The sequence below is a fragment of the Orcinus orca genome, chromosome 19 (genome assembly GCF_937001465.1).
Source record: "Orcinus orca chromosome 19, mOrcOrc1.1, whole genome shotgun sequence".
Lineage (NCBI taxonomy): Eukaryota > Metazoa > Chordata > Mammalia > Artiodactyla > Delphinidae > Orcinus > Orcinus orca.
This window is the reverse complement of record NC_064577.1, coordinates 48,551,087-48,563,949: the sequence shown is the minus strand read 5'-3', so window position 1 is coordinate 48,563,949 and position 12,863 is coordinate 48,551,087. Positions and strand designations below refer to the sequence as shown.

The 12,863-nt window shown below is 44.7% G+C and overlaps 1 protein-coding gene across 2 annotated transcripts in view; it reads left to right on the top strand.

Annotated features, from left to right (window-relative positions):
• The window catches only part of USP32 (ubiquitin specific peptidase 32), a 197,998-nt gene extending 193,168 nt beyond the window's left edge, over positions 1-4,830 (top strand). For both annotated transcript variants that reach the window (XM_004271728.4, XM_033431615.2), the window contains exons 32-34: positions 967-1,391; positions 1,849-1,941; positions 2,556-4,830. In XM_004271728.4, coding sequence (XP_004271776.2) covers positions 967-1,391; positions 1,849-1,941; positions 2,556-2,729 — 692 coding nt within the window. In that variant the 3' untranslated portion in view covers positions 2,730-4,830. The remainder of the gene's footprint in view (positions 1-966; positions 1,392-1,848; positions 1,942-2,555) is intronic.
• Positions 4,831-12,863: the final 8,033 nt, after the last annotated feature.

The following is a 12,863-nucleotide window of genomic DNA, read 5'->3' as shown; positions in this document are numbered from 1 at the left end:
GAGTCAGAGCCAACAATACGTGTGATATTGTCAGTGAAATATATGCTTGTGTGGGGCTTCCCTGGTGGTGCAGGGGACACGGGTTTGAGCCCTGGTCCGGGAAGATCCCACATGCCAAGGAGCAACTAAGCCCGTGCACCACAACTACTGAACCTGCAATCTAGAGCCCGAGAGCCACAATTACTGAGCCCGCATGCCACAACTACTGAAGCCCGCATGCCTAGAGCCTGTGCTCCGCAACAAGAGAAGCCACCGCAATAAGAAGCCAGCACACTGCAAAGAAGAGTAGCTCCCGCTTACCACAACTAGAGAAAGCCTGCGTGCAGCAACAAAGACCCAATGCAACCAAAAATTAATTAATTAATTTAAAAAAGAAAGAAAAATATATGCTTGTATATTGTGTTTTTCAAATTCCTCAGTTTTAATTTCTAGTATGGTAAATATTGATAGATAGAACTTACATAAACAAAAGTTCTAGAGGTCCTCAACAATTTTTAAGGGTATATAAGGGGGTGGGGAGCTATTTATGGCCCACTACTTTACAGGATTGTTGTGAGAGGTAGAGATAATAGAGTTCCCAATATCATGCCTAGCAATAGTAAGTGCTTAATAATTGGTGATCGTATTTTTTAATCTAATTTTACAAAGAAGAAGAATATGTATTTGTAAGACTCCTTAGTCTAATATTGTTTTGAACTGAATCTGTCCTAAATCATCTTTCTGCTATTTGCTAAGTCTGTACTTAGTTGTACTTCACAGTTTCAGGACATTGCTGCCTTGAGGGGTTTGGTGTTGAGGAAGACAAGAATGTAACTTACTGTCCACATAATAGGAATAAAGAGTAGCCAGTCAGGACGCCCCTGTCTTTCCCTTTATGTGTACGCTTGTGAAGTTGACTTCATAGTTAGCATTTGGTGGCTGGTTTAACTTGTGGCATTTGGATTTATCTTTTCTTCCCGTTCACAGGTTCACCTTCTTTATCAAGAAAAAGTGGAACCAGCTGTCCCTCCAGCAAAAACAGCAGCCCTAACAGCAGCCCTCGGACTATAGGGAGGAGCAAAGGGAGGCTCCGGCTACCCCAGATCGGCAGCAAAAATAAACTGTCAAGTAGCAAGGAGAACTTGGATGCCAGCAAAGAGAACGGGGCTGGGCAAGTTTGTGAGCTGGCTGATGCCTTGAGCCGAGGGCACATGCTGGGGGGCAGCCAGCCTGAGCTGGTCACCCCACAGGACCATGAAGTAGCTTTGGCCAATGGCTTCCTTTATGAGCATGAGGCATGTGGCAATGGCTACAGCAATGGTCAGTTTGAAAACCACAGTGAAGAAGACAGCACCGATGACCAAAGAGAAGATATTCATGTTAAGCCTATTTATAATCTATATGCAATTTCGGTAAGTGGTTTGTTGTATGTATTCAGAATGATCTGCACTTTCAGAAGTTTGTTTGCTCATCTTCATTCATTCATTCATTCATCATTTTTTCAGGGCCTGCTTATTTGCTGGTCATTGAGCTTGGTGATAGACAAAGTTAGCAGTAGATATCTTGGCCTTTTGGGTAGAATCCAAGATGCTCGCAGTGTAATAAAGGGAACAGTCGTGTAATCATTATAACCGGAATCACAGGTTCAAGTCATTCACAATTGTGTGTTTCTAAGGAATTTTTGCTTTCCAAAAATAATTACAACAATAAAATGGTAAGATTCAGAGTTTTAAAATTTTCAGTTTTCCTCTTTGATTTGTTTTTGGAAGAAGGAAAACACTTTTTTTTCCCAAAAGTGTTTTCCTGATTGGATCCTAGTACTGTGCCCTGTCAACTACTAATATACCTCCACTTTCTTCTCTCTTATAGTGCCATTCAGGAATTCTAGGCGGGGGTCATTACGTCACTTATGCCAAAAACCCAAACAGCAGATGGTACTGTTACAATGACAGCAGCTGTAAGGTAAATATCCCCAATCTTTGAATAAAAGAAACAAATGTCAACAGAACTGGAGGACATTTGTTGAAATAATGAACTTTCTCCTGAATAGAAAATAGTTATTGCTATTAGAATCAGGAAAAAAGAAAAAAAAAATTCCTCTAAGGGGGAATCAGTATATAGATGCCTTCAGTATAAAGGAATAAAAGTGATATGCAGGGAATTCCCTGGCACTCCAGTGGTTGGGACTCGACGCCTTCACTGCGAGGCCCCGGGTTTGATCCCTGGTTGGGGTGGGGGGTTATGCAGAGCAGAGAATGAAAACAATGAAGAGGAAGAAGGTATTGGTTATAAGAAAAATTTCTTATCTTTTGAGCTAGTAGAATTTGATGGGTTGTTTTGTTTCATTTTTGTCATTCTTTTGACTTGTCTATGGTATGAATATTTTCCCCAAGAAATCAAACATTGAAAATAATGGGCCTTATTTTTTAGGGGCAGGTATGAGACAGCCAAAATATTAAGCTGATTGGAAGCAATCAGGTTTAGTAATTAAAGAGGGTTGGTCCTCCCTTCCCTGGTGAGGATTAAGAGCCAGCATAGTGATGGCTTTTTAGTTAAAGCCTTTCTTGCTCCTTCAGGAACTTCACCCTGATGAAATTGACACCGACTCTGCCTACATTCTTTTCTATGAGCAGCAGGGGATAGACTATGCACAATTTCTGCCAAAGATTGACGGCAAAAAGATGGCAGACACAAGCAGCATGGACGAAGACTTTGAGTCTGATTACAAAAAGTACTGTGTGTTACAGTAAAGCTACCACTCTGGCTGCTAGACAGGCTAGTGATGAGGGAGATGACTCCCTGTAGCTGACATAGGGCAAAAGCGTCACTGAAAGGCAAGCTAAATGTGTAGTTATTTTATCCTGTGACCCTGAAGCACAAAATAAAAATCCTAATTAAAATAGCAGTTAACATAACAGTAGTAATAATTTTGTTTGGAAGTGTCTCACTCGAGCTCCCTGGTAGAGAACTTTCAGGCAGAGCCCACCATTAGCCTGTAAACAAAAGGGTTTGGCACCAGCCACCTGGGACCAAATAAGAACTAAGTTGTGCTTGTCCAGATATGAACAAACATGTAGCAAGTATAGTTTACCAATAATCATAACAAAATACTAAGAATTTCCTTGGAGTCAAAGTAAAACAAAAAATTGTAGTGTTGTCTGGGGACGACATGACATGCTACCTCCTTTTTCCTGAAGTTTTATTCCACTGTAGTGACTGACACAATGGAGAAAGCAAGATCACAAAGGCGTGCGAAGGATTCTTACAGCATGGACACAGATTTTTCGATTTACTTTTTAAACCATTTTCCCACTCTTTCTATGTCTTTATTGCTTTTTGTTTTTGTTGTTGTGTTTGTGTTTGAGACACAACCAATCACTGGTGGTAGCAGAGGCATATATAAGAGGTAAGTCTGAAAGGGAGACTCTCTTAAGAGTTGTGTGCCTTCCACCCAGGGCCTTGGTTGGGAGACCCTGCAGGAAAAAAAAAAAAAAAGCGTCCTGGGAGATCCAGCTAAAATAAAATAACCCTCCAGATAGAGACGGCCTACTTTGAGGATACTTCAAGAGCCCTCAAAAATGTTTACCACCACTGCTGAGTGTGGGAGGGGAGTTGCCAAAATTTGCACCATCTTTACATGCACTGTTGCACAGAGAGCTTCTGAGAGGGAAAGTGGCAACAAAGCTAGATGGTATTTTACAATTAGTGGTTGTTTGTTCGTTTCTTTGTTTTGCACTTTAAAGAAAGAATACGTGCAAATGAACTTTTCAGAACTTGTTCATATTTGATGGCTATAAGGGCTATAAGTTAACTTAATTGGGGTATTTTCCCTCATCATATTAAATTTAACAACAAAACACATCCCAAACATTGATAGTGTATAAGTATTTTTAATGAAATTGGTGGTTTTAGGAAGTAAACTTTTGTTTGCATGTCCATATACTTTTTTTATTTTGGTGTTTGTCCTTTTTATTTTATTTTTTTTTACATTTCACAGTAGTGGTCATCAAAAGTTATGTTTCTTTGCTCACTTCATTTTTTCCTTCAATAATTCAAGACTGGAACAAAAGTATATAAATGTTATTTATTTCAGGCAACATTTTTTTCCTGTGTTGTTTTTAAATATGTATTCGAAGTAAATATTTCACTTTTTTTTCAGTCTTTTTTTATTCATCTGGACCTTGGAAGCTGATTCTCATTAATTGTCAGATTCCATTATCCTTCCTTCCTCATAGATAGTAGGTACCAATGTAATTAAGCATTTGTGTTCTGATATCTGAGGTCGGTTGCTATCCAGTTCTCCTCAGAGCATTTGGAAAAGTTGTCATAAATGGCTATCTAAGTTGAAACCCTATTCAGAAGAAGCCTATAATTGCAGGTAGGAAGGAGTGGCCTAAATGGTATAATGTGATAAAGTCAAACAAAATACAGACTTTATAGTTTCATGATTTTCAGTGTATAAAATCTGTCCATTCCTAACTGGACAAGTCCCACGAAAAAGTGGAAGATTTTAAAGAATTTCCTTACAGATGTTTTATTTAAGCAGGTAGCACAATCTACTAATGTTGTTTGATCTGTGTTGGTTATATTGGTTGTAATTAATTTTTTTAATTCATGATTAGCAGAAAATTTATTAAATTAACTAACTACATTCACTTTGTAAATTACTGTATAAAACTTGTTGACAATGCACTGACTTTAGAAAGATGTTAATGTACATAAATAGAGTGTAAATAAAATAGTGTTGATGTACTGAAATATGAACTGTATAAAAAAGTATTGGTAATTGTATATGGAGTGTAACTGTTTATCTGTAACTATTATCCAAACAAATTAAATACTGTGGATGCATCTATGTGCTGTTTTTCCTCTATACAAGTAAACACAAAAAAGTCAAATTCTTTAGCCTTCCTCTCTGTGACCCTGTTTTAATTCTCCTAACTTGAATAATACCTACCTGATTTACAGAGTTGGAGGTTCTGTCTCTGAGGGAATGCAAGCTGTGTTGAAGGTAGAACAAGATACCTGCAGTGACCGGATAAATTGAATTAAATTTGGCCCACATCCCTGTTAGGAAATTGCTTCGAAGGCGTTGAAGGGGTTGGGGAGAAGGGTGGCTTGCTGGTTTGGAACTGAGAATTGATGAAGGAGGTTTCTCAATAGTTTTCCTGCAGATTAAGAGATAAGGTGAAGAAGAGGCCAACTTCTTATTTGTATAATGCCTTGAGATGATCCTGGATTTCTAGGGGGCTCTGAGAAACCAGGGATATCCCTGGTTGTCGTTCTGGGAGATCTCCAGGGAGGCAGTTGACAGTGTTGAGAAGAGTCGAAGATTTAGAGTTGTGGGTCCTTCACATTCAATCCTATCTATTTACCTTTAAAATCAGAATACCTACCTCTGGGGCTTATATTAAGTAAATGAAGTATATAAATGCCTGACACAGTTTCTTGGGAAGTGCTCAATGAATGTGAAATCCTACCCCCATGAGATCAGTCCTATACAAGGAGGTTTTTGTATTTCCTTGCCATACTGACACTAAAAGAATTTGATAGCTCACTGCTTACATTCTCCAAAAAACAGGAATACACATTAAAAATGTATAGAATGAAACATGTTGAATCAGCAGCAATAGTAGCTTGTTTAAGGAAACGAACAAACAGAAAAAGGATCAGAAAAGTCATCAGAAATGAAGCACGGCTTCCAAAGTGCAGTCTGTGTCTCTGGCTTTTTAAAAGACAGCCTTGAATATCTTCATCTTTGTATCTCAGACATTGTTCCTGGCACATGGAAGGTAAATAATATATAAAATAAATAATATTTTAATGAAAAAAAAAAGACAATCTTGAAAAGAAACAACATATAGAGATGGGCAGGCATTTTATTTCTGGTTCCTGAATGGCCCTGTAAATTGAGAGTGGTCATCAGCCTCTCTGGCTAAGGCAGTTCAACATGGAATCTCCCTTCCACTTGGTGGCATTGCTCACTTATGGGTTCTTTTCTTAGTTGTAGATACCATTGAATTGGAGCAAGTAGATGAATTGCCACATTTTCTCCAACTATTTTAAAGGTTGACTATAGAATTTTACTAGGCTAGAGCCAGAATGTGCAGCTTAGGGAACAGAGATCCCAGCTTTCCTTGATGATGTACCACCAGGTTTCTTAGTATTGAAATCAGAAGGTCAGAAACACGCCTACGTCTGTGATCAGAGACCCATACGTGATAGAGCAATAAAAAGAGGCTGACTTTAGGTTTGCCAAACTTCCTACCAGTGGAAAGCAAGGTAGTAAATAAGAGTGCAGGAGTTGCAAACTCAGAGACCTATAGGGACCAGGTTGGGAACAGAGTGTAAGAGAAGCTGGTCCAGCTGTGGATGAGAATGGGGAATAGTGGTGAGTTGTAGGGCACACATCCTTCTAAAGGCTCCATTTGTTGCCATGCAGGAATGCGGGCCCCAGTGTTAGACCAAACCTTTTTTTTTCCCCCTAAGGAGAAGCAGAAATCCAGATATACAAAATATCCAATTTAGACATGTTGGCAGGTTTGTTTTTTCCTTTTTAAACATTGTACTGTCCAAGTAAAACATATTTGCAAGCCAGATACTAGCCACCACTTTTATGCCCTCTGGTAAGTAGAAAGGTCATGGATTTGGAGAGATTCTAGGTCTTGCTATATTACAGCAACCGTGCACTAAAACAAGTTCTTTAGACCCTCAGATTTCTCATGCCCAATGAGAATATCACTTTACTTCAAAGGATTATTATAAGGAATAGATAAATGAATGTAAATAGGCACAGGCCCTGACACCTATTGGGTACTCAAATAATAGTATTCTTTCCCCACTTAGAGAAGCAGAACACAGGTATAACATAACAATAATGTTATGTTCAAGTTCATTACCAGTCAAGAAGCATACAGCTAATGACATATGAGCACATTCTAGGTACAGAGCTCTGTGCTAGATTCTCTGGGGGCAGCTGTTCCCAACCTGGCAATTCATGAGCACCATCAAAATCAACTAGGAGCTTGTTAAATGTGCTGATTCCAGAGTCCCACCCACATTGTCATATTACATCTGTGCTCTGTGCCTATTGACACCCGGATTTATGAGATCATCTTCTCCCAAGCAGTCCAAGAATCTGCGTTTTTTAATATAAATTTATTTATTTTTGGCTGTGTTGGGTCCTCTTTGCTGTGCGTGGGCTATCTCTAGTTGGGGCGAGCAGGGGCTACTCTTGGTTGCAGTGTGCAGGCTTCTCATTGTGGTGGCTTCTCTTGTTGCAGAGCGCAGGCTCTAGGCGCATGGGCTTCAGTAGTTGTGGCTCGCAGGCTCAGTAGTTGTGGCTTGTGGGCTCTAGAGCACAGGCTCAGTAGTTGTGGTGCATGGGTTTAGTTGCTCCGCGGCATGTGGGATCTTCCTGGACCAGGGCTCGAACCTGTGTCCCCTGCATTGGCAGGTGGATTCTTAACCACTGCGCCACCAGGGAAGCCCCAGAATCTGCATTTTGATAAGTTCCTCAGGGGAGATTCTTTTGTAGCCAGTTGGCACTGTCCTGCAGATTGGTCATTTATGGAAACCACTGCTCCAGGGAATGAATCATTACTTCCGGTCTAATTAGGGAAAGATGATATGCATATGCATACACCTAAGGAGGATTGCTAGGTATAATTGTCTCTGATGATGTGCTGACTGAGGACGTTAGACAGTAGCTGTTGGCAGAGTACTTAGGGAAAACCATACGGGAAAGGGAAGTGAGCAGCGCCATGAAGCAAGACCAGGATTTTCTTGTCAGAAGTGTGCAGAGCAGTGTAGTGGTCTGAACAGCAAAGGGAGCCGAGGTGGTGCGTTCCAGAGGCTGTGGAGGCCGTTTGAGGTGAGCTGAAGGTGCACGAGGGGCATATAGTAGAAGATAACAAGCAGGAGAAGCATGTTGGGAAGGCCTGAGAAGGTCAGACCTGCTCTCATAAAAGTGTTTCACATTGCCAAGTATTTTGGTATGGTTGCAAAACATTTTCCCATGGTTTTCATTAAGTACACACTAATCTGAGACCACTTAGTTATAAACAAATTTGTGCTTTCTGTAACTTAACTTTCTCTTTTTCAAATACACAATCCACTTCTGAAATTTCTCTTGATAATGAACTTTGGACTTTACCACAAGCCCAAGAGGAATGCAGGTGGAAACTAGGCTTCAAGTGCTCCAAGAAGATCAAAGGAAGTAGAGGAAAAAGAAAGAAGGAAACAGGCAGGAAATGGGAGGAAAACTAGAAGGGCTGTGGAAAAAAGAGAAGGAAGGCAAGCCAGAGAAAGGAGCCCGCCTAGTGTGGCCCCGAGAACGGAGGAGAGGAGGGCCAGGAGGGAGAGTGGGCTGGTGGCCGTGTGCAAGATCCTTGGAGGCCTGCGCCACCAGCGAAGCTCCCTCCAACTGTATTTTATCTGAAGGACCTATAGCTGAAGCAGGTGAGGTTGGAGTTGCTCAGGCTGAAGTGAGGGTGGGGGATGGGGTGCTGCTTGAGCAGCCTCTGGGAACTCTGGATCAGATGTTCAGTAAAGCACCTGGGGGCTTCCCTGGTGGTGCAGTGGTTAAGAATCCACCTGCCAATGCCCGGGACACGGGTTTGAGCCCTGGTCCAGGAAGATCCCACATGACATGGAGCAACTAAGCCCATGCGCACAACTACTGGGCCTGCGCTCTAGAGCCCGCGAGCCACAACTACTGAAGACCGCACGCCCAGAACCCATTTTCCACAGCAAGAGAAGCCACCGCAATGAGAAGCCCACGCAGTCTAACGAACAGTAGCCCCCGCTCGCTGCAACTAGAGAAAGCCCACGCGCAACAATGAAGACCCAACGCAGCCAAATATAGATAAATGAATAAATTTTTTAAAAATTTGTTTATAAAAATTAAGCACCTTGGACACTAAAGCATTCAGAAAGTCGATCATGGGGAATTCCCTGGCAGTCCAGTGGTTAGGACTTGGGGCTTTCACTGCCGTGGCCCCGGATTCGATCCCTGGGTGGGGAACTGTGCAAGACTCGCTGTGCGGCCAAAAAAAAAAAAAAAAAAGTCGATCATGATGCAGTGCTGATCCCTGAAGAGCTCCCGGAGAATGGTCCCCAGCAACAGTGCTGTCGAACCCAAGTTCAAGTACCCGGTGCTGAGGCCAAACAAACCGAAATACCGGAGTTTGGTGCAGAGGAAGGTTTATTGATAGAGAGGGTGGCAACCGAGAAGATGGAGACGTAAGTTTGTCTCAGATCCGCTTTACCGGCTGGCCTGGGCGCAAGGTTTTTCGGGATAAAGGGGCGGGGTCTTGGGGTGCGTGATCAGCTGACGCTCAGTCCTCCGGTGCGTGGTAACAGGGTGAAGCTTTTCGTGACAACGTCAACCCCCTGGGGTCTACATGCTTGTAGTCAGCATGCAGTCGCCTTCCTCCACCACATGTGGGTCTTAGTTTCTGCAGAACAATTCAAAGGTATGTGTCAGATTTTTATGTATATCCCTTCAGGAGGAATTAGGACTGTTTCATAGCTGAACTATTGTTTCTTGACTGCCTTTCCTTTGTTTCTGTATTCCCTCTCTTCCTTAATTGGTCATTGCTTGAATCTGCTCTTTGGAACTCAGGGAAGGCCTAGGAGACCACAGCTTGCTTCTACAAACAAGAAACAGGGGGCACAGGGAATTCCCTGGCGGTCCAGTGGTTAGGACTCGGCACCTTCACTGCTGAGGGCCCAGGTTCAATCCCCAGTGGGGGAACTGAGGTTCCACAAGCCGCGTGGCACAGCCAAAAAAAGAAAGAGAAACGGTGGGCATGGAGGGGCTTTTGTACCCAGGAGGGCCCATGGGGTCTTGCTCGATTTCAACAGGAGAGCATTCTCATTTTCTGCTGGAAATCGCCGTGCCAGCAGGGTGGGCCTTTCCAAAGCCATTTTGCTACTCTCAGTACATCTGGCTGGGCAGGGAGGAAAAGCCAGCCAACTAGAGTGAAGGCCAGTCAACTTCCCTCCCCCGCTGCAGAGACTACTGGAGCAGCCTGTGGCAGGGCAACTGTAGGGACCCAGCCCCAGGGCCTGTGACCTTTCACCTTGGTGGCTGGAGAAAGTCACTGCTGCCACTCCTTGTTTGCAGAACTCCCTGCGGCTTGGATTTGCAAATAAACATCCTCTCACTTTGGGAGATATGGGAAAGGGAGAGGGCAGAGTTTATCACTCATACATCAAATGTTTATTGAGCACTTACTATGTGGCATAAAGGATAGTTCTGCCCTTGGAATCGGGAGAAAAGTTGAAGAGGGCACTTGACCATTAAATGGACATTTACTGTTTGCCAGACCCCAAGCTATGCATGTTTCATTCATTCTTTAATGCTCACCACAGCTCTGTGAGGGATGCATTATCATCTCTTTTTATAAACGAGGAAACAGAATCAGTGAGGTTATCGTATTGTGATAATAACTGAATGAGAAAGTGAACGTGAACCCCTTTTACAACCAATAACGCTTATGCAAATGCAAAGTATTATTGTTATGTAAGGAGAGGAAGTAGGTGTCCTGAAAGCAGCCTCCTCTCCCTCTTCCTGGAAGATGAAAAACTCTTGGGAGCAAATAGCCATTCAGTGACTCTTGAGGGAGACCCACTTCGTAGGTTTGTTCTCTTCACCTCTGGAGGCCCAGGGACTTTAGGAGCCAGACGGAGGGAGGAGGGGTGTTGAAGGGAAAGTGGGAGCAGGGAGGGAGAAAGAAAGGACTCTGGGACTGGGGCAGGTCAAGGCCACTAGCTCCAAACTGGACTTTGGAGTGCCTGGTAGTATCAGGGATTTAGCAGGGAGGTGATTGTGCCAGAGGCAGGATGGGAAAGACCAGGATTGAATGAACTGGTTTTGGGAAGGCAGCCACCAGCCACGGAAGCCGTGAGAATCCCATGTTCCCCACGGGCCCCCTGCCAGGCGGGCTACCTGAGATGCCTGACCTACCAAGTACAATGCCTCCCCCCTTCAGCTGAGGCCGTTTCCTTCCTGGCCTTTCCTGGGAAGGGAGGGAGAACAATCGAGCCTGACCATTTATAACTAGGTGTTTGCGCCCATAAGCCTGGGCTTCTAAACTAGATACCACATGTCCATCCAGCCCGCATAGTGGGCCAATCACGCAGCAGGCTGACTCCTCAGCGGCCTTCCATTCAATTCTGACTGTGCTGAGCCCCAAAGAGGCAGCCCGTTGTCTTTTTCCCCAGGGTTTATGAGCCCAGCTTTGGTTTTCTCATCTCTCCCCTTTGATGATAATGAAATGTCAAGCCTCAATCCAAAACTCATATACATCAGGAGAGAGAAAGTATGCCTAATCTGGACTCTGGGAACATAAGCAGTATAAATGTAGAGGGAAATCTAAACTCCCTGACTGATTAGAAAAGAAAGGGAACGTCCTGGAAGTGGCAGCATGGCCACAGCGCCCAGCAAAGGCTTGGACGAAACGTTTCATCTAATCCCGTTTGCATGGGTATTTGTTGAGGCAGCCGTTTCCTCATCTAGAGCACAGACCAGCCATATCCTGCTCCCTGAACTTGAACCGTCACCAAATTCCACGCGACAGCGTCTGTGAACCAGCTTCTGTGCCGACTGTGCTGGCCTGGCCAAAGCAACCTTGGGCTCAAGTGAAGGTCACTCTCTGAATACGCAGGTTTCAATGGATCTCACTATTATTCCTGCAGAAATCCCACTCTCAGGGCTTCCCTGGTGGCGCAGTGGTTGGGAGTCTGCCTGCCGATGCAGGGGACGCGGGTTCGTGCCCCAGTCCGGGAGGATCCCACATGCCGCAGAGCGCCTGGGCCCGTGAGCCATGGCCGCTGAGCCTGCGCGTCCGGAGCCTGTGCTCCGCAGCGGGAGAAGCCACAACAGTGAGAGGCCCGCGTACCGGAAAAAAAAAAAAAAAAAAAAATCCCACTCTCCGTCTACACAGTGATGCAGCCTCTGGAGGGTATCTAAATGTGTCTTGAACCAGTCCTTTCAGCTGTCATGTGGTGTCTGCTGGGTAGGACCTCCTGATCTTTTAGGCGCCCCTAATCCAGCACCACCACTGCTTCCCCTCACAGACTGGGCACCAGGATCGGAGTCTCCCACTGGGCCCTTCTACTCTGCTAGAGTGTTCCCACAGCAGAGCTGCCATCCCCTACCTTAGTATTTGGGTAAAATTGCTCTTCCGGTTTTTATAAGCCACTTCCATTCCCCTTACGACCCCGGTGAATCCCAGAGGCTGACTGACATAGGCCACAACAAACTCCGCATCCCTTCACCCCTACAACTCTGAGGCTTCACGTGGACCCAGCATGTCACACCCAATGCCTCTCCCTTAGGAGAGGTGCCTCCCAGGAGGCCACTCAGGCAATAGACCCAGCACCCGTGGAGGGTCCTATGACCCTCCAAGCAGCTCCAGTGTGACTCAACCCTTGACTGCACTTGAAGCCACAGCTGAAACTAGAGTGAAACCCCAATTTGACCTGCAGCCTTGTGGAGCCTGGCCAGGCCTGCAGGATGGAGGGGCAAAGGGACTTAGGGCCCAAGGATGGGGAAGCGGATTCACTGGGGAGAACACGTGATGCTGGGGAACAGCAGAAGCCGAGGATCAAGCACCTCGTACAGGGCTTCCCTGGTGGCACAGTGGACACGGGTTCGAGGCCTGGTCCGGGAAGATCCCACATGCCGTGGAGCAGCTAAGCCCATGCGCCACAACTACTGAAGCCTGCATGCCTAGAGGCCATGCTCCGTAACAAGAGAAGCCACCTCAATGAGAAGCCCATGCGCCCCAACAAAGAGTAGCCCCCACTCGCCGCAACTAGAGAAAGCCCACACACAGCAACGAAGACCCAACGCAGCCAAAAATAAATGAATAAAA